The 21,578-nt window shown below is 47.6% G+C and overlaps 1 protein-coding gene across 5 annotated transcripts in view; it reads left to right on the plus strand.

The window, feature by feature from the left end:
• Window positions 1-21,578, plus strand: part of TRIM9 (tripartite motif containing 9) — a 68,994-nt gene that overhangs the window by 26,450 nt on the left and 20,966 nt on the right. For all 5 annotated transcript variants that reach the window (XM_059474958.1, XM_059474960.1, XM_059474961.1 and 2 more), the window contains exons 2-4: window positions 9,843-9,938; window positions 10,823-10,945; window positions 20,142-20,252. In XM_059474958.1, coding sequence (XP_059330941.1) covers window positions 9,843-9,938; window positions 10,823-10,945; window positions 20,142-20,252 — 330 coding nt within the window. The remainder of the gene's footprint in view (window positions 1-9,842; window positions 9,939-10,822; window positions 10,946-20,141; window positions 20,253-21,578) is intronic.

Here is a 21,578-nt window from a genome sequence, read left to right on the forward strand (position 1 = left end):
TCCTGATTCTCCACCCTGATGTCTGTGCAGGGCTGCAGCACCTCCTCTCAGGGACACAACCTAAAGCATGGAGAGTGAACTTCATCACCAACTCTCTCAACAAGGAGATATTTGGAGTTTTTACTTTCTGTCCTTACCTCGTTTCCCCTCTCTGTACCTGTGGGAGAGCAGCAGCTCCTGGCTGAGTTTTTCTCAGCATCCTTGTAACAGATCCTGCAGTTCTGCCAGTGCTTTCAAAGGGTCCTGTGTCAGGTGCTGGCAGGGAAATCTAAGATCATTTTCTGTTGATCATTAGTGAAGCAAGCCAGGAATTAATTGGACAAAATCAAAGGGCTGTTGCGAGGTGCTTACATTTCTTCTCCCCAGAAATCAAAGCAAAGACTGGATCCTGTATCAAAGCAAGGACAGAGAATCTTTAATACATCCTCACAGCCAGGAGCAGCCAAGGACATCCCAGAACTCTGGTATTTGTTCGGCCTAAACACCAAGGACAGCCAAAAAAGTCAAATTAGTGATCCACACTGAGTGTCCCTGAGGGCAAAACTGGCCTTGCTTGGCTTCAGCCAACCTGGAAGTTGGACTTGATGATCTTGGAGGTGTCTTCCAACCTTTTAATGATTCTTGGATTCATCAAGGAGTCCTCCTAGAGCATTTTCCAGGGGGATGAGATAAAATGAGGCTGATCCCACTGCAGTGCTTGAGGTGGAGAGGGTCACTGCAGCTCTGATGCAATCTGGTAACTTCACCTGGTGCCTCCATGGGTTTGGAGGGCTGGTGTCTCACAGGCCACTTGGGTTTGTGTCTTCTGCTGGGGAACTCACAGAATTCACAGAATAATCACTGGGTTGGGAGAGACCGTCAAGATCATGGAGTCCAACCCAGCTCCAACAGCTCAGCTCACCCCTGGCACCCAGTGCCACATCCAGGCTTTGTTAAACACACCCAGGCATGGGGACTGCACCACCTCCCCAGGCAGCCATTCCAGAACTTTATCACCCTTTCTAGAAAAACTTCTTCCTAATATCCAACCTATTATCTCAGCCTGTCATATCAACCAAAATCTCAACCACAGCTTGAGCCTGTGTCCTCTGGTTCTGTCACCAGAGAACCTCTGGTTCAACCCCATCTGAGAGTTTTGCATTCCTGGTTATTGTATTTTCAGGGTCCCCCGAGGCAGAGAGGAAGGAATGATGAATCTGACTCCATGTTCTTAAAAGGCTAATTTAATATTTTAAGATACTATATTATATTAAAGAATACTAAACTAAACTATACTAAAGAATAGAGAAAGGATACTTACAGAAGGCTAAAAAGATAATAATGAAAACTCCTGACTCTTTCCAGAGCCCTGACACAGCTTGGCCCTGATTGGCCAAAGAGTGAAAACAACTCACAGCAGAATCCAATGGAACAATCACCTGTGGGTAAACAATCTCCAAATTCCAGTTGAGCAAAACAAAGGAGAAGCAAATCAGATGGTTCGTTTCCTTTTTCTCTAAGGCTTTTCAGCTTCCCAGGAGAAAAACTGTGGGTGAAGGGATTTTTCCAGAGATTGTGAATGCCACAGCTGGTTTGCCCCTCAAAGAAATGGGATCTGAGAGCAGGGATGCTGGAGTTTGGGGGTTCTTTCTCCCAAATCCTGCTGAGGAATCACTGCAGGCTGCAGGGCAGCAGCTGGCCTGGCCTGGGAGCCAGGGAATAGCAGGTCCAAGTGAGCACAAGGATTCCCAGCAGGAACAAAACACTTTAAACACTTTTGCTGTTTTATTTCTGCAGAGTGTGACCTGTCCCTGAGCATCCCAGGCATTCCAGCCAGGCCCTCACCCATATGGCTCCTGGCAGGAGGGCTGCAGCCCAGATTTGTTCTTTCACAGCTCTGACATAATTGTTTTGTGCCTCAGAATCCATGGCAAGAGAAGAAATGCTGGGTTTTACCCTCCTGCTTCCAGGAGATTGCAGTGCAGGGCTTGGCGACCAAATAATTTTTAAAATATTAAAAATCTCCTTTCAGGGATGACCCCAAAGCTGGGGGCTGGTCAGGGTGTGGGGTGAGGGGCTCTGGGCAGGCAGCTGGCCTGGGCAAGCACAGATGGATGGCAGACACTGCCACTGCTGCGGGATTGTCACTGTCACCAGGCTGGATAAACCCTAAACCCAGCATGGCCTGGGAGAGCACCGAGCCTGCCCAGGGCCAGGGGACCCCACATGGGAGGCAGTGAAAGGCTTTCAGTAAGGTCATGCTTGAAAAGAATCTATCCTTGCTTTATTTGCAGGCTGGAGCTTTGAATCAGCTGTGCCTGCTGAGGGAACACAGTGCCCCTGTGTGTGCCTGAACAAAGCCAGGCCAGGGCCATCTGTGCAGCCCAGGCACAGCACACGGGGCTGGGGCTCCAGCTCTGCCTGGGCTCTGCCAGCACCACCCCACAGCGAGCTCAGGCCACCCTCAGGCGGGGGGAATTTTGGAAAGAATTCCATTTATTTTTAATAAATTTTTACAATTTATTTATCTTTCTGTATGAGCAGGAAGGGTGAGTTGGGCTCACATCTTCACTGTTCAGAAGGTCCCAAGACCCCTTTTAAGGATTTATTGACCAATAAAACACAAGGCTATTTATGTTTTTGACCCAATCCTTAAATATTTCTGCTTATTTCTTCTACATTGTAAGCTTTCTTAGCCAATCCTGTTATGGCACAGAAACCCACAGTGTTGCACTCTAAACTCCTTGTTTATCTCTGGAACTACTTTTATTTCTATATCTTGAACTCTAAAACTCTGTACTTTCTTCTTCTTAACTTTAAACTACAAATTCACATTCTCACTTCTAGCACCTCAGTTTGGAGCCTTTTCCAAGGCTTTATGGAGCTGCTCTCCCAGGGGCTGTCCCACCTGAGGATTTACATTTCACCTCCCTCCTGCACACCTCAGATTCCCTGGGGGAGCTGCAGTGAAGGAGGAGAACCAAGGCCCCTGTGGAAGGCAGCAGGGGAGTGGGATCCATGCCTAAAAATTCCTTTTTCTCCTACAGTTTGCACCCAGGTTTGTGCTCACAAACCTGCCTCTGTCTGTGTGTCCTTCTGGTGACAAGTGTAGGCACTTCCTTGATTTGTTGTTTGATTTGCAGCTTTTTGGCAGGCTGGGATATTGTATTTGGGGGGTGCCCCATGGCAGGAAGGAATGATGCATCTGACTCCATGTTCTCAGAAGGCTAATTTATTATTTTAAGATACTATATTATATTGAAGAATACTAAACTAAACTATACTAAAAAATACAGGAAGGATTACTTGCAGAAGGCTAAAAAGATAATAATGAAAACTGGTGACTCTTTCCAGAGCCCTGGACACAGCCTGGCCCTGATTGGCCGAAGAGTGAAAACAACTCACAGCAGAATCCAATGGAACAATCACCTGTGGGTAAACAATCTCCAAACACATTCCACATAAGTACAACACAGGAGAAGCAAATGAGATAAGAATTGTTTTCCTTTTTCTCTGAGGCTTCTCAGCTTCCCAGGAGAAGGATCCTGGGTGAAGGGATTTTTCAGAAAATGTGACTGCCACACTGGGATCACATCTTCTTGTGGAAAACCAGGGAAAGCTGAGCTGGAGCCATGTGAAATGCTCAGCAGCAGTGGTGGAGCTTTGGCAGAGGGACAATTCAGCCCCTGTTCCTGTCATCTGCTTTGGCTCCGTTACACACATTTGCAGCTGAGATTGCAGAATCACAGCATCAAGGAGTGGTTTGGGTTGGATAGGATGTTCAGGACCATCTCATTCCATCCCACTTCTGTGGCATTCACATTCTCTGGAAAAATCCTTTTGCCCAGGATTTTTCTCCTGGGAAGCTGAGAAGCCTCAGAGAAAAGGAAAACAATAATTATCTGATTTGCTTCTCCTGTGTTGTGCTCATGTGGAATGTGTTTGGAGATTGTTTACCCACAGGTGATTGTTCCATTGGATTCTGCTGTGAGTTGTTTTCACTCTTTGGCCAATCAGGGCCAAGCTGTGTCGGGGGTCTGGAAAGAGTCACGAGTTTTCATTATTATCTTTTTAGCCTTCTGTAAGTATCCTTTCTCTATTCTTTAGTATAGTTTAGTTTAGTATTCTTTAATATAATGTGTAATGGAATCATAAAAAAGTAAATTAGCCTTCTGAGAGCATGGAGTCAGATTCATCATTCCTTCCTTCATCGGGGCACCCCACAAATCCAATACACTTCCACCTAGTCCAGGTTGCTGCAAGTCCCATCCAACCTTGAGCTGGAGAGGGACTGGGGACAAGGGATGGAGGGACAGGACACAGGAAATGGCTTCCAATGCCAGAGGACAGGGATGGATGGGATTTTGGGAACTGGGAATTCCTGGTTGGGAGGGTGATGTGTCATTATAGGACACAAAATAAAATGACACAGACACGCAACGCTCTAAGGTAAAAAAGAGGGAAGTTTAATTTCTGACTCTAACATTTATAGATTTCTAAAAGTGATAGTGGATTGGAGGGTGACAGTGCCACCTCTCCAGTGACACTGGACAAACCAACCATCCATCAAATTTCTCTTCTTCTAGATAAGAATGCAAAACAATCAGTTATTTACATAAAGTGTGTAAAAACATTTGTTATAAAAATGTAAACATCAGAAGGCTTTAAAAAAAAACAAGGCAACAGTGGTGAAAGGCTGGGATGGAATTCCAGAGCAGCTGTGGCTGCCCCTGGATCCTGGCAGTGTCCCAGACCAGGCCCCTGCAGGGTCCCAGGACGTGGCACTGTCTGACCCCTCAATCTCAAAGGGCAGGATCAGCCCAGGCTGCAGCTCCTGGTTCCTTTCCAAGGGCAGCCTTGAATCCAGAGGTCAGGCACTGGAGCCAAAAGCCAATTAGCAGCAGTTTAGCTTCATCAACTTCCTGACTGAATGCGAGTGTTAATTAAACGTCCCATTTTAATTAGGCAGCCACCCCGTACAGGGGGCTGGCCTCAAGACTCAGAGGCTGCAGGTCCTGTGCCTTAATTAAAAGGAAGATTCACATGAGTTCAACTCCAGAATCTGTGACAGCTCCTGATCCTTTGGAGGGCAGGAGAACAGCTGGGAATAGCTCCTGCTCTGCCATGGGGTTCTGTGGTGCTGTTCAGTGAAGGAAGAGATGAGAATCTTGACTCCATGCTTCAGAAGGCTGATTTATTACTTTATAATAATTATATTAAAGAATATTATAATACATGTCAAATATTATTAAATTATTATATTATGGAATACTATACTATACTAAAGAATACAGAAAGGATACTTACTGAATACAAAAAAAAAAAAAAAATGAAAACTCATGACTCTTTCCAGAGTCTTGACACAGCTTGACACTTATTGGCCAAAGAGTGAAAACAACTCCCAGCAGAATCCAATGGAACAATCACCTGTGGGTGAACAATCTCCAAACACATTCCACATGTGAGCACAACACAGGAGAAGCAAATGAGATAAGAATTGTTTTCCTTTTCTCTGAGGATCCTCAGCTTCCCAGGAGAACAATCCTGGGCAAAGGGATTTTTCCAGGAATGTAAATGCCACATTCTGCACTGGCTGCTGCCATCCCTGTGTGGGGACAAGGCAGAATCAGAGAGTGACAGAAATGCCTTTGTCAGCCTGCCTGGGAAGGAGGAGGGTTATGGAGCTATTAGTGAGCACAAAGAGAGGACAGATTCTCTCCTAAGTGCTCTGGGGACAGAAAGATTTAAATGCTTAGCTGCCATTAATGCTGATGTGAATCACAGAGGTCTCTTCTTACTGCCTTGGACTGGGAGCATTGAGAAAAGAGGGCAGCTTTCCACAAAGAATTAATTCCCTTGATTTTACGGCACCAGGAAATGGGATTTTTCTTCATTTCAGACTCATTAATTCCCCTGCCTACGCTGGTTGAGTGCTGGGCTCAGCTCCACTCCAGCCCCCCATGATGGTGTCCCCAGACCAGGGTTCCCGACCCCAAAAAGCCACAATGATTTTGTTGTCGTGTGGAGATGCAAAGTGCAGCACTCCAGGTGGCTGCAGCGTGCCAGAAATACTCACAGTTATTTGAATACATCACACAATATTCCTTTTGTGGAGGAATAAAATGCCTAAAGGAGCTCTAGGAGAGCTGGAGAGGTGTTGAGTTTGTGAGGGTCCCCAGGATGAGGTGAGAGATGAGTATTTGACTCCATAGTCTTAGAAGGCTGATTTATTATTTTATTATATTTATGTTTATATTTATATTTATATTTATATTTATAAATATATAATTATATAAAAATATGTTATATTAATTATATATTATATTAATTTTATAATTATATTATTTTTAGATTTTATATAAATATTATATTACTATACTAAAACTATACTAAAGAAAGATAAGAATACAGACAGAAGGCTTAACAAGAATGAATAATAAAAAGCTGTGACTGACTCCTCAGAGTCCTACACAGCTGGCTGTGATTAGTCATTAAATAAAAACAATTCACATGAAACCAATCAAACAATGACCACAGTTTCCAGACCACATTCCAAAGCAGCAAACACAGGAGAAGCAATCAGATAATTCTTGTTTTCATTTATTTCTGAGGCTTCTCAGCTTCCCAGGAGAAGAAATACTGGTGAAGGGATTTTTCAGACAATGTGACAGTGACAGAGAGGGACTGGGGACAAGGGATGAAGTGACAGGACAAGGGGGAATGGATTCCTGAGGGAAACCCATCTGGAGATGGGAATGAAGCTCTGCTGGGGAAAAGCCAAACCTTGGAGCTCCTGTGCCCACCCATGTTTAGGAACGGTCTTGAAAATTCTGGAAATCCTTAAAATTCTGGGGAAATTACACTTTTCACACTAGATAATGCTCTTCCCTCACTTGCCGTGGAGGCATCAGGAGTACCTGGAGCAGGGGGAAGGGCTGAGCTGAGACAGGGGTGCAGGGAGCCCACAGGCAGGGATGCTCTGAGCTCCTGGACCATCTTTTTGTGAGGGCTCCAAGCTTGCTGCACCAGGGGAGCTGCTGTGCTGTGAGTCTGGGGGTGCCTGGGGTGGAGGAACCTGCGTGGACAGCACACACAGGCACCACAGAGCTCTTATTAAATTTTAAGCCCACTTTTAAAAAGCTTTCCCATCAGGAAAGCCTCAAAGAATTATGCTGATCTAAAGATATCCTTTATGAAATTCATGTTAATGGGAAAAAAAAAAGCCTTTTAAAGACATTAAAGTAAAAAAAAAAAAAAAAACAACCCCAACATGCTGCAATTTTAATGAGGAGCTTGTAAACACAACCAACCCCTGCTGATTTTTTCCATTAATTGCCTGTGTTATCAGGGACTTGGGCCCTGCAGCAGCACAGCTCTCAGCAAAACACCTTGCAGGGCTTGGGGCATCTCTCCAGACCCAGCAGGGCTGAGGAAGGTGATGGAGGCTCTGCAAGAGGCAGGGCTGGTTGTCCCTGCAGGGCCCTGACCTTGCCTGGGGAGGGAACAGGGATGGGGGAACTGCTGAGCTGAGTTAGCAATCCCATTTCCATTAGAGATGCATTCCCTGATTAGCTCCACATCCCAAGGATAAATTACAAAGGGAATGCAGGAAGCACTCGGGTGAGATTAAAGTCTCCCCGGGAAGCAGCAGCGAGGTCATTTTCTGGGCCATTATTTCTGGGCCATTAAAGGGCTGCCACGGCTCTCCTCAGTAGCAGAGCTGGGTTTTACTCTTGATTTCAGCCCAGAAGGAGCAGAGCCCTTCTCTGTTGTATTTGTGGGGTTCCCAGACAAAGGAAGGAATGATGAATCTGACTCCATGTTCTCAGAAGGCAAATTTATTATTTTAAGGTATCATATATATTAAAATATTTGTGTTATTATATATAAGTATATAAAATAATAAATTTATATACATATATTATATGTATATAAAGTTATTAAATTTTATTTATTATATATAATATGTAGATATTATATGTTATATAATATATAATATTATGTAATATTATGTCATATGTATATATATTATATTATATTATATTATATTATATTATATTATATTATATTATATTATATTATATTATATTATATTATATTATATTATATATACTAAACTATACTAAAGAATACAGAAAGAACACTTACAGAAGGCTAAAAAGATAATAATGAAAACTCATGACTCTTTCTAGAACCTCCACACAGCTTGACCTTGATTGGTCATTAAGTCAAAACAATTCACATGAGACCAATGAAACAATCACCTTTTGGATAAACAATCTCGAAGCACATTCCACATGAGCACAACACAGGAGAAGCAAATGAGATAAGAATTGTTTTCCTTTTCTCTGAGGCTTCTCAGCTTCCCAGGAGCAAAATCCTGGGCAAAGGGATTTTTCCAGAAAATGTGAATGTGACATTTCTCCCCTTTCCCATCTCATTTCCCCTCTCCCACACTGGCATCCAGGGGGGCACAGCCCAGTGCCCACACCTTGATCCCTGGAAGGATGGGCACAGCAGAATTTTGGAGATTTGGGCACATCAGCCACCATCCCAGCACCTTTCTGTGTCTGCCTCAAAGAAGGATCACCCCCCAAATCCACGGGGTGTCTGCAGCCAATTTGCAGCCCACAAAAGAGGCAAAATCTCTCCCAGAGGAAAATTGCTGAGGGTGGTTTGGGCAGCTCTTGAGATAATCCACACACTGCTGTGATGGCAGAAGGGGGAGATGGGGAAGATTCCTGAGTGAGTGTTCAGAAAGAGCCATGGAAATGAAAAAGAAAAGGCATTTGATGAACATAATGATTGTTATTACCACGTTCTGCCGCTCAGGGCCAGGGCTGTGGGAGTGTTCCCACTCCAAAGGGAGAAGGAACAGTCAGTGTTTTGCAGGAAAACCTTTACCTTCTCTTGGATAATGTTTTTTCCTGACCTAGAGATGGGGTATCTGAGACGTATTTCAAAACTTTTATTCCATTTTCAGTCTCATGAGAAGGGTGAGACAACACAGATGTTATAATTCACACCATCACAATCAAAAGACAACTATTTCTTAATTACAATTCATTATAAGTGCTTCTTGGCCTATCAGCTTTTGTCACACCATGCTGTAAATGCCTTAAAGCCAATCATCTAAAATTACCCCTTGTGAGTCTTACTACAATACATCTTCCACAGTTCTATTTCTCCAAAGTATCTAGTCTTTTTAGCAAAGCCATGCTTTAAAATTTGTTTCTAGCTCCATTTCTCTCTCAACAATCTCCATCCTATTCCATAACATTTCTAAATCAGCATTTCTCATCTCAAAGTTTCATACAGATACATACTATATAATCTTTCTGTCAAGCTTTAATTTTCTATAAATCCATTTCTGCCGGGGCGTGATGGCTCACCCTCCTTTTCCTCTCCTTGCACTCAGGCACACCTTGGTGGGATGCTGGAGGCAGGGCTGGGCTGCAGCCCATCCCCAGCCCAAATCCCACACAATCCTATCTCTTGGGCCCATTTCAGATCAAATTAAATCTCCTTCTAGTCTCTTACATCTTGTGGGTGTCCAGTCCATCAGCAGCATTGCAGGAGCTCTGATCTGGGTGTGGTGGGAGAATCTGCCCACATTTCCATAGCTTGCCTGTTAGCAGGGCAGGGTCTGTGAGGATAACTAAATTGTGCATGTTGCTTTTGGTTTTCCCTTGTTTTTCCCTTGTTTCCATGGATTTTCCTGATTGTTACAAGCTCTGTTTCTGCCTGTTAGTTCCACTACTTAGAGGGCTTGAGAGGGAGCTCTGTGGAGTGAATTGTGTTTGTATTGGGGGATGGATGAGTCCTGGACATGGAAATGATCTTGCTCTTTGTTTCCCCTGCAGAGCCAGCTCTCCCAGGCCCTCAATGGATTGTCAGACAGAGCCAAGGAGGCAAAGGAATTCCTGGTCCAGCTCCGCAACATGGTGCAGCAAATCCAGGTACAGAGTCTGAACTGAGGCACTGCCCCTTCCCACCAGGATGAGCCATCCCTGTCCCCCTTCCCAAGCTGGGTTGGGTGGGTGCTCTCCCAAAATAACCTCCTTTTCCATATTGCCCCCCAAACCCTCCCCAAAACTGCTGATTGTGGAGGGAACAGCAGAGTCCTGAGCCCTTCCCATCTCTGCCAAGGGTGGATCCAAACCTGATCCTCACCTGCCAGTGATGCCTCAGGTTCAGCTTTTCTATTTTTCACATTCTGTGCTGCTTTAGTGGGAGGGTCTGGGCTCCATATCAGGGGATGGTTCTGATGAGGTGCAGTTCTGAGCTCTGTGCACAGAGCAGGGAGACAAAACAATTCCTGCTCCAGCTGGGCACCAAGGACAAATGACCCAAATCTCAGCCCCAGAGCACAAACCTCGTGGGCTGGAGAGGGAAAAACAAGCAGGGTGGGACTGCAGGGGCTAAAGCTGGAATGGGACAATGAACTGCAAGGTGCAAATGGAGCAGAACTGATCCCAGGGACAGAGCCCGTGCCCGGCCGTGCATTTTGGGGCCATTTTGGTTCATCTTGGGTGCAGCCCTGGCTGGGCTCTGGTGCTGCCCAAGGTGGATCCACGGAGGAGATACTTTGAATAAATCCCTGCTTTATTCTGGAGCTCCATCCAGCCTCTGTCCTAGCTCAGCCTTCTCAAGGCATCCCCACCTCCACATTTACCACCATCCCAGGCCGTGCAGATCCCACATCCAACACTGTGGATTCATGGGGGGCACTGATGCAGCTGCACGTGATAAAATGACCCCTGTGGCACCATTAAAAGGGCAAACCCAGTTTTGCAGCTGGCCTGGGTTTGTTCCCCAGGCTGTGACCCCTCTGTGCCCACAGGAGAACAGCGTGGAGTTTGAGGCCTGCCTGGTGGCGCAGTGCGACGCCCTCATCGATGCCCTCAACAGGAGGAAAGCCCAGCTGCTCTCCCGGGTCAACAAGGAGCACGAGCACAAGCTGAAGGTGAGCCTGGGGTCCTGCAGGGGATGAGGACTGGGACGCTGTTTTTTGGGGAGCTCACTCCTTTTCCACGTGAATTCCATCTTGCTGCAGGTGCCCAGCCCACTCACAGCACGTTCCTGACCAAGTGCTGCTTCCTCCAGGTGGTTCCCACCGAGTTGTTGGGTTCATTTCTAGTCCTTAGGTCAGCAGAACCACATGGAAAATTACTTTGTTCATGTCACATGTTGCTCCCAAGCTTCTGGAATGATCCTGCAGGATCTGCTTGTAGCTTCTGCTGAAGCCCTGAGCCACTTGGTGTCCTGAGTTGTCACCAGGAGCAGGCTTTGCTCTGATTTCTGTGCTGTCATGGCCTCAGGGTGGAGGTGGCACTGAGGTTTCTGGTGCTGGGGAGCAGCTCAGTGGGAGCTGTGGGAAGGGGCTCCTGGTTTGTGCCATTCCCACCACACCACGTCTTCCCAGCTGCTGTGGGGCTGGGAAGGGAAGCAAAGGAGCAGATCTCACCTGGGAGCAGTGGAACAGGGGCAGCCATGCCCAGAATTGTTGGACAGAGGAGTTGCACCCTGGCCATCAGTGATGGAGTCCAGCTGAGGGGTGTCACACCTACATTTGAGATTCCTCTTCCGAGGTCATTTCAGTGTTCTGCCTTCTGTGTCTCTTGGCCTTGCTTTGGGCCACCCAGGAGCTGCCAGAGGGATTCCTGGAGCTGCCTAAAACGAGGGTGAAAGCCACCAGTCCTGTCTGCATGCAGACCATGGGCAGCATGAGGACATTTCCACGGGACAGGGACAATGGCAGCTTTGTGGGACCATCAGTGCTCATTGCCACGACAAAGCACAGCCCCAAACAGCCCCAGCACAGAGGGACCCCCAGTGCCTGGTGGGCTCCCTGTCCCTCATCCCCTTCAGGGCATGCTTAGTTAAACTCTCACAAAGGCAGGCAGCACAAAGCAATTTCCCTGCTCAGCACAACCCACAGAGGCCTTTGGCTGAGGGAATGGATCTGCATCCCCCTGTTTGCTCCCATCCATGGACCTGCATCCCCCTGTTTGCTCCCATCCATGGATCTGCATCCCCCTGTTTGCTCCCATCCATGGATCTGCATCCCACTGCTTGTTTCTGTCCATGGATCTGCATCCCACTGCTTGTTTCTGTCCCATCCATGGATCTGTATCCCCCTGTTTGCTCCTGTCCATGGATCTGCATCCCAGTGTTTGCTCCCATCCATGGATCTGCATCCCACTGCTTGTTTCTGTCCCATCCATGGATCTGTATCCCCCTGTTTGCTCCCATCCATGGATCTGCATCCCCCTGTTTGCTCCCATCCATGGATCTGCATCCCACTGCTTGTTTCTGTCCATGGATCTGCATCCCACTGCTTGTTCTGTCCCATCCATGGATCTGTATCCCCCTGTTTGCTCCTGTCCATGGATCTGCATCCCAGTGTTTGCTCCCATCCATGGATCTGCATCCAACTGCTTGTTCCTGTCCTGTCCATGGATCTGCATCCCACTGCTTGTTTCCATCCATGGATCTGCATCCCCCTGTTTGCTCCCATCCATGGATCTGCATCCCACTGCTTGTTCTGTCCATGGATCTGCATCCCCCTGTTTGCTCCCATCCATGGATCTGCATCCCACTGCTTGTTCTGTCCCATCCATGGATCTGTATCCCCCTGTTTGCTCCTGTCCATGGATCTGCATCCCAGTGTTTACTCCCATCCATGGATCTGCATCCCACTGCTTGTTCCCATCCATGGATCTGCATCCCACTGCTTGCTCCTGTTCCATGTCCTCCATCCCACCCCACCCACCCTCATTATCAGCGGGGCTTTGTCACTGCCCAGGCCTGGTCCTTAAAGCAAGAAGCAGCCCCTGGGTTTGTGACTGGGCTCCTAAATTAGCCCTGGAGCTCCCCAGCTGCACGTGCTGTGGGGAGGGCAGGAAGGGCTCTGTGCTGCCCTGGCAGATGTGGAACCTGGGCCTCATCCAGGCAGAATCAGAATCATGGAATGGTTTGGGTTGGAAGGGACCTTAAATCCCATCCAGTGCCACCCCTGCCATGGCAGGGACACCTCCCACTGTCCCAGGCTGCTCCAAGCTCTGTCCAGGGACATTCCAGGGATCCAGGGGCAGCCACAGCTGCTCTGGGAATTCCATTCCAGGATCTCCCCTCCCTCCCAGCCAGGAACTCCTTCCTCATGCTCATCCTAACTTGCCCCTGCAGTGGGTGAAGCTGCAGTGATCTCCACTCACTCTGAGGTGACCCAGGGCCCATTTCCACCTGCAGAGAAGCAGGAGGTCACCTCCTGGGCTGTGCTTTGGTGGAGCTGTGGGCAGGGAGAGCCCTGCAGGGCTGTGGGATCTGTCCTGGCCAGTATTCCCATCAGCACAGGACACATGGGCCACTTGTGCTGGGAGGCCTGTCCTGGATGTCCTTTTTTCACTGTCCTGTCCTGGAGCATCTTCCCCTGCGAGATGAGTGCCCAGAGAGCCTTGGCATGCCCAGAGAGCCTTGGCAGTGCCAGGGAGCCCTTCCAGGTCCCAGCTGGGACGGGGCCGCCGTGTCCTGGCTCTGTCCTGGAGTCTCCCCGGGCTGCTGCTCCTGCCCAGTGGGATTTTGGCCATCCTGGCACCGTGGGATGGAGGGAGCAGGAGAAGCACAGGGCACAGAGCCCTGGCACAGGGCCACAGGCACCTCTCAGGACACGTTCCCAGCCCCAGTTCCCATCCTTGTGTGGCTGGCACCGGGATTTGGGGTGGCTTTGGGTTTAGGATTGCCCTGCTTTGCCCTGACACACATTCCATGGGGGAATCCAGCCTGGAACTGGGGTGGCTTTGGCTTTGGGGCTGCCCTGCCTTGCCCTGACACACATTCCATGGAGGCAGGCACAGATCCAGGCCTGACTCTGGGCCAGCACTAATTAATTGCTGCAGAGCAGGGAGAGGTGTGTGAGGACACCAGCTGGGAAGGGACATCTCCCTGCCCTTCTGCAGCCTCCAGCTACTCAAGAATGAGAATCTGGGCTTTAAAACCCAACATCTGGAGGAGCCCTGGGGCCGGGGCAGCTCCTCCTTGTGTGTCCTTCCCAGTGCTGGGCCTGGTTTCCAGAGGAGCAGTGGGTGATGTCCTCCCTTGGGCAGGTTTGTGCAGGGACACAGAGGCTTCCCTGGAGTGCTGTCCCTGGAAGAAATCTCTCCTCAGCTCACCACACACACAGACTGAGCTCTGGGTGCTCCTCTTGAAGCCCTCAGCAGCATTGTGAACCATTCCAGTCTTTTTCAGGCCATGGGATGCCTTTGCTCCGTGATTTCTCCAGGTTGCTGTTTGCCACATTTCCCAGGAGAGCAGATGGCACAAAACACTCCCCAAGGCTTTCTGTCCATGGCACTGCCTCTCCATGGGTGAAATGCTGCTCCTTCTTCAGGGTTTCAGTGAGGATTTCCCAGTGGAACCAGGCTGGAACCTGTTGGATCAGGTTCCTGGTGGTGCCAGCACTGCAGCTCTGCTTTCCCAGCCCCTCTCCTGAGTCACCACGGGAGCACCCACCTGGAAAAAGCTCTGGCTGTGGGGTTCTGCACACTCAGAACCTCGCCAGGGTCTGCCCTGGGGGTTTTCCAGCTGGGATTTTTCCATCTGGGTGTGCAGGTGAGCCAGGGTGAGGAGGGTGACATCCCATCTGTGTCCTCCGTGTGACATTCCCAGCAGGACTCACCCCAGCACCGGGAAGGTTGAGTGCCTTGAAGTCTGTTATCCACCCAAGCACTTGAAAAAGGAGGAGGACACTTAAGTGGAGATGTTATTGCCTTCTAGGAGCTGTATTAAAATTAAAATGTAAATTATAGTTAATGCCATCTCAGGGAAGAAAAGCTCTTGAAGGAACTGTCCTATTTTAAGGTTGTTGTGAACTGCTGTGAGTGCACAAAAACCCATTTTATAGGCTGGAATTAGCAGCCAGATTCTGGCTGTCGCTTTATTTAGCACTTAAAGGGGGGGAAATTGGTATTTGGTAAAAAATGACCACAGAAAAAAAGTGGAGCTTCCCAAATCCCCTCAAAATCTGAGCCAGGCTGGGCTCAGTCTCTTCTCTGAGCAAACAAAGGGAAACACCTCAAGGTGCTTCAGGAGAGATTTAGATTGGAAAATTTCTTCATGGAGATGGATTTCCAGGCCAGCAGTGGGATCACCATCCTGGATGTGTTCAAACCCCTGTGGATGTGCCAGGTTTTCCTGAGAGTCCCTCCTGGCCCCAAAGCCTGCCCCTCAGCCCAGCACAGGCTCTTGCACAAATCCAAGGCAGAGGAACCCCCAGATTTCCCTTCCAGCTCCCTCCACCAACAAACTCTGCATTTCTGGGGTCCCAGGGAGTACAAATCCCTCCTGCATGAGGAGAATCCCAGGGTTCTGTGGCTTAGGAATCACAGGATTCAAGTGGCTTCATGCCACATGGAAAATATTTTGGCTTTGGTGACCCCACTGGGTTTAGACCAGGCCCAAATGTGTGAGAGATGTTGATGTCTTATTTCTAAGACCTTTAATTTTACTGATCAAAGTGACTGATGGGATCTTCCTGCCCTGTGTGCATCCCATTTCTCCTTTAAAGCCCCACTAGATCCCAACCAAGAATCCTTTTTATTTGCCTTAAAAGCACTTTGGCGCTGGTGAAGGCAACTTGGATTTCTGCTTTTGGCTTTTGTGCTGTAGAGATGGTGAAATTAAAATGCTGTTTTATGCTCTGGTTCTCCAGATGGGTGATGCTGGATCCCTGAGGGAATCAGAGTTAGAGAAGGGCTGGGACAGGGCTGCAGCTTTGGATTCACCTGGAAAAGGCTGCCCTGGGAGTTTGGAGTGTCTCTGCTGCTGGAGCCTCTTTTTTTCTGGTCTTGACCACCTTAATAGGAAAAAAAGCTTTTATTATGTCTTCACCCAGCAAATGCTGTTTCCTGGAGGCAGCAGATGGCAATTCTGCTGGAAATCCTTGGAAAGCAGCAGCTCCAGCAGGGAGAGGTTCACAAATTCATTATCCTGGGCAAAGCAGACAGAGACTTAAGCTGCAAAGAAGATAAGAAGATTGGTGTAGCAGTCCCATCTTTGCTGCCTTCCCAGTGGCACGTGCGTTTCCCCACAGAGGGGTCGGGGTGGCTTTTCCAGGCATTCCACGTGGGATCCCCTTCCCAGCAGGCAGGGAGTGCAAATCCTGCCTCTGGCATGGCTGGTGCAGCCAGGATGAGCCCTGACAGCAGGGCTGGACCCCACAGATTGGTTTTATCTCATGGTCTGCAGCTGGGAGACCCAAAATCCACACAGGCAAAAACCCTTCCAGGGGCAGAGGAGTCCTGAGCAGGAGGGGTCACACAAAGCCAAAAAGCTGCTTTGCACCTTCTGGATCCTGTCCTGGGGGACTGAGAAGGGAAATCCAGGGGCTTGCCCTCTTCCAGGGAGGTCAGGGTGGGAGTGGGATCTCCAGGAGCTGCTGTTGGCTCTGCTTTACCCTTGCAGGGCCTGAAGGGCTCCAGGAGAGCTGCAGAGGGACTGGGGACAAGGGATGGAGGGACAGGAGCCAGGGAATGGCTCCCAGTGCCAGAGGGCAGGGATGGGTGGGAGATTGGGAACTGGGAATTCCTGGCTGGGCTGGGATTGCCAGAGCAGCTGTGGCTGCCCCTGGATCCCTGGCAGTGCCCAAGGCCAGGCTGGACAGGGCTTGGAGCAACCAGGGACAGTGAAGGTGTCCCTGCCACGGCAGGGGTGGCTCTGGGTGGCTTTTATAGATCCTTTCCCATCCAAACCATCCTGGAATTGTGTGTTTCCACCCTAGAATTGTGTAATTCCACCCTGGAATTGTGTGATTCCACCCTGGAATTGTGTGATTCCATCCTGGAATTGTGTGATTCCCTCCTGGAATTGTGTGATTCACGCCAGCAGAGCTGTTCCAGTGCACTCAAGCGTCACAAACTGGAATTGAATGAACTCCCCGCTCTAACAAGAGCAGTGTTTGAGCCAAACCCAGCCTGTGCAGGTCCAGCTCCAGCTCAGAGCATCTCCACCAGCCTCTGGACAGTGTCCAGGGCCAGAGGAGCAATAGGGGAGCTCCCTCTGCTGCCCTGTCCACCCTGCATCCCTTCCTCCCTCTGCCACAGCCTGGCATTGCTGAAAGCAGCGAGGAATGGATGCTCCCTCAAAATCTGCAGCTCTTCTGGAGAGTGGCCTTTAATGGCAATTCTCACAAGCTGTGTGTTGTCCCAGATCTCCCAGGGAACAGGATGAAAGGGAACAGCCTCAACATGCACCAGGGGAAGGTTTGGATTGGGTATTAGGGAAAATTTATTCATGGAAAGGTTTGTCCAGCCCTGACACAGGTGCTCAAGATCTCCATGTCTGGAGGGATTTAAAATTCGTGTGGACCTGAGGACTTGAGTCAATGTGGATTCTTTGTTTCCTTTTTTTGTTGTTGTTGGTTTTGGTTTTTGGGGGTTTTTTTGGGGGGTTTTGTTTTGTTTTTTTGGGTTTTTGGTGGGGTTTTTTGTGGGTTTTTTTTTTTTTTTCTTTTTCGTGGTTTTGGTTTGGGTTTTTTTTTCTTTTGTTTTTTTTTTTCTTTTTTTTTGTTAAGGTTGTGGTTAATAGTGTGAGATGTGTTTGAACTCAGATGTTTATAGGTTCTTATCTATGTCAAAGTCTCACAAGCCCTGAGTTCTACAGCACTTTACCATATTAAAAATGGAGTCATATCTCTCTCTCTACAAGGTCTTTTAAAGATAAACTGTTTAATTAAGCAATTATTAAATTATTTTAACTTAATGGCTAACTACTCATGTCCCACAATATGGACATTTTTATCCAATTACACAATATTACCTAAACTTATGAAGGATTAGCTTCTGCTTTAAAACTTCTGTCTTGTGTTATAAATATATATATATATATTACTACATATATATTTTATATATATTATTACATTATATATATATCACTACATTATATATTTTTTTTTACTACATTTTAAAACTCTAATCTCTACATTTTTTACTCTGTGATGCTACACACTTCTATTCGAACTCCACACCCATAATCTCAGTTCTATCATTTAATTTTGGAAGCTTTTTCTACAGTCTCAGGTCCGTGCAGTGTTCTCTTGGGGGTCAGAGCCTGTCAGCACAGAAATCTGAAATTCTCTGCAATTCCCAGGGTTCCACCAGGGCAGTGCTGGGGGCACAGTTGGCCTGGGTGGTCTTTGAGGGCTTTTCCAACCTGAAGGAATCTGCAAGGCTGGTAATTCTTTTCTTCCTGCTAGGTGATTAAGTAGAGGTGATTAAATCTTAATTAACCAACACGTGATGGCCCTGCAGGACTCACAGGTTCCCTCACTGTAATTCCTTTCCCCTGCCCATCCCTCAGACAGCAGTGCTGGCAGAAGGGGCAGCAGGCACTGAGCTCCCAGGAATGTCCATCTGTGGCACTCACTCATATTTTTTGGAAAAATCATTTTGCCCAGGATTTTTCTCCTGGGAAGCTGGAAGCCTCAGAGAAAAATGAAAACAATATTATTTCATTTGCTTCTCTTGTGTTTTGCTGCTTTGGAATGTGGTTGGAGATTGTTTATCCAACAGGTGATTGTTTCATTGGTTTCATGTGAATTGTTTTGACTTTATGACCAATCAAGGTCAAGCTGTGTGGAGGCTCTAGAAAGAGTCATAAGTTTTCATTAGTAACTTTCTAGCCTTCTGTAGGTATCCTTTCTGTATAATGTAATATAATATAATATAATATAATATAATATAATATAATATAATATAATATAATATAATATCTATTATATTATATATTACATATACATAATAATAAAATATGTGTATTATTTTATATACAAAAACTTATATATTTACATAGATTTTATGTATTTTTAATTTATATAAAAATATATATATTATTTTATTATATATATTATATCATAAAACAAGAAATTTGCCTTCTAAGAACATGGAGTCAAATTCCTCATTCCTTCCTTCATCCTGGAACCCCACATATACAACATTCATCCCTGTTTATTGCAGCTTTTCCCATCTGGCTGCAGCTGCCAAGCTCATCCTCACAGCTCATCCTCTCTGTAACACTCCACAGAGCTGCACAGCTTTGTTCAGTGCCAGTGGAGGGCTGTACACAGCTTTTTAAAGCTCTTCCACAAGTGGAAAATAAAAAATCTTCTGTGAGCACTTGAGCACATTCATCCAAGAATAAAATCTTCTTCCTGAGCTGCTCTGCCGGTGAAATCCTGGACCTGCAGGATTCAGCGTGAAGGAGCAGCCAGCTTCAAATAAATAAATAAAAATAATCCTTGTGCCATCCAAATAAATCCTTGTGGCATGCAGCCTGGGCCCTCTGCTCCTTGCTGTGCTTCAGGGAAGGTCAGCAGAGCCCTGAGGCACCAGCAAACCTCACCCTTGGGATGCTGGAATGTGATTCCTTGCGGAAGGAACTGTGAGTGCAAGAGGTGCCTTAATGTGGAGCTTGGGCAGCCCCAATCCAGGCTGAGCTTGGATTTATTTTATTTATTTGTCTCCTTTCCCTCAGAGCTCATCCCCAGTCTGTGGAGGAAAAAAAAGGGAATTCTGCAGCATGGTCCCTGCAGCTGCTGAGCATCTCAAACACATCCTCAGGGATGGAGCTGTGGGAGGTGATGTGTTCATCCCGCTGGCAAAGAGCAGCTGCCAGAGTCACTCCTCATCCTCATGAGTGCACTGCCCCAGAGCCAGCCCCACAACCTGGCTGCATGCCCAGGGATGGATAGGGCAGCTCTGGATCCATGGAAGTTGGCATTTCCTTGGCATGGAGCTCACCAGCTGCCATTTGGAAGCTGGCTTAATTAAAGGCAGGGCATGGAGCTGCCCTTCTGCTTTGAATAATTATGTGTGTTAATGATGATTTTGGGCTGAACAAAGCTTGTTAGAACAGGTTGCCCGGAGAAATTGTGGATTCCCCATCCCTGGAAGTGTCCAAGGCCAGGTTGGGCAGGGCTTGGAGCAACCTGGGATGGTGCAAGGTGTCCCTGCCATGGAAGGGGATGGAACACGATTCCTTTGGGTTGGAAGGGACCTTAAAAACTTCCTGTGATTCTGCACTGTTGTTCCCCAGGTTCTGAAGGGTCTGGAGCCCGGTGTGTGAGTGTTGACCAGCCCTGGTGACCCTGGTGTCCTTGTCCCCTGCAGGTGGTGAGGGACCAGATCTCGCACTGCACGGTGAAGCTGCGCCAGACCACGGGGCTGATGGAATATTGCCTGGAGGTCATCAAGGAGAACGACCCCAGTGGCTTCCTGCAGGTCAGGCTGGGGCCTGGGGGTGCTGCAGGGCTGGGGCTGCTCCAGGGGGGATGGCACCATAAAACCAGGGATCTGCCTCTGGTCAGCTCCACGTTCACAGCAGGGCAGGGACATCTCTGGAGGAGAGTGTCAGAAAAATTAATCCACAAACACCAGAGGTTTATGTCCAAAAAGGAGACAGAGCAGTCCTTCGGCTCTATTCAAATAAAGGGAGAGGCCATGGGGCATTCCCCTAGGATCCCTCACATTTTTGGAGGATACAGACTCCTTTTTATCCCAGTTTCCTGGCTGCATTTCCCTTCTCTCTTCCCGATTTCTGAGGTACAGACTTCCCAAAACACCTGATACTAGAGATTTCCCTCTAATGTATAACCCTCCCTTTTAATTTTTAATTCTTACATAATTTAGGGGGTTTTCTTCCCCATTGTTTCTTTCATCTTTCAATGTCTAATTTCATTTATTAGCAAACTTAAAGTTTATTTCTAAAGGCAAATATATTTTTCCATTCAGCAATCAGTGGAATCCTTCCCATTGTTTATCTCCCAGTGCTAATTTTATCAATCAGCAGACCCACAGTAAAGACAAATCCACCATTCCTGTCAAGAGGGATGCATCAGGGGGTGGATGGTGCATCTCTGGAGCAGGGATCACACCGTGCTCCTGGCTCTCCACTGAGACACCAATACACCAGGCATTCCTGCGCTCCCTTTGCTGTGAGAAATGGATTTGTAAAGGATTCTCAAAGCCTGGCAGAAAGCTCACACAGCCTTGTACACCTGTGTGCAAATCTGAGATGAGGTGTGCTGGCTTAGGAAGGCCATGGAGTAGAGATGACATTGCTGAGACTGAACTAGAGACAAGTTTCAAACTATGGCCTTGCAAAAAGACCGGACATTTTAGAGAATTAGAACTGTGAGAGACGCATTGTGGGGAAAAATAATTAGGTGATTGGGGTGAAGTATTAGCAGCATTGTGTGGCAAAAGCTGATAGGCTGAAAAACATTTTTAAGGTAATAGGTTGGCTTCTGATGGAATGGCATTGAGTTTTACATCTCTTGTGTCTCACCCTTCTATGAGACTGATAAGGGGATAAAATCTTGTAAAACACCTCCCAGTTGCCCCATCTCTGTAAAACTGGGGTTTTCCAAAACTTTAGCACAAAACCCTGCCATTAAATAGCAGCCAGCACTCCAGGGTGCCTCCTCCAGCCCAGCCTGCAGGGAAGAGTGATGCTGGAAACCTCGTGTGACATCCCAGCCTTCAGCTTGGGAGGCAGAGGGACAGGGACAGCAGGGTGGGGACAAGGCATGGGACACACCCACGGCA

This window comes from Ammospiza nelsoni, chromosome 6 (assembly GCF_027579445.1).
Source record: "Ammospiza nelsoni isolate bAmmNel1 chromosome 6, bAmmNel1.pri, whole genome shotgun sequence".
Taxonomy (NCBI): Eukaryota; Metazoa; Chordata; class Aves; order Passeriformes; family Passerellidae; genus Ammospiza; species Ammospiza nelsoni.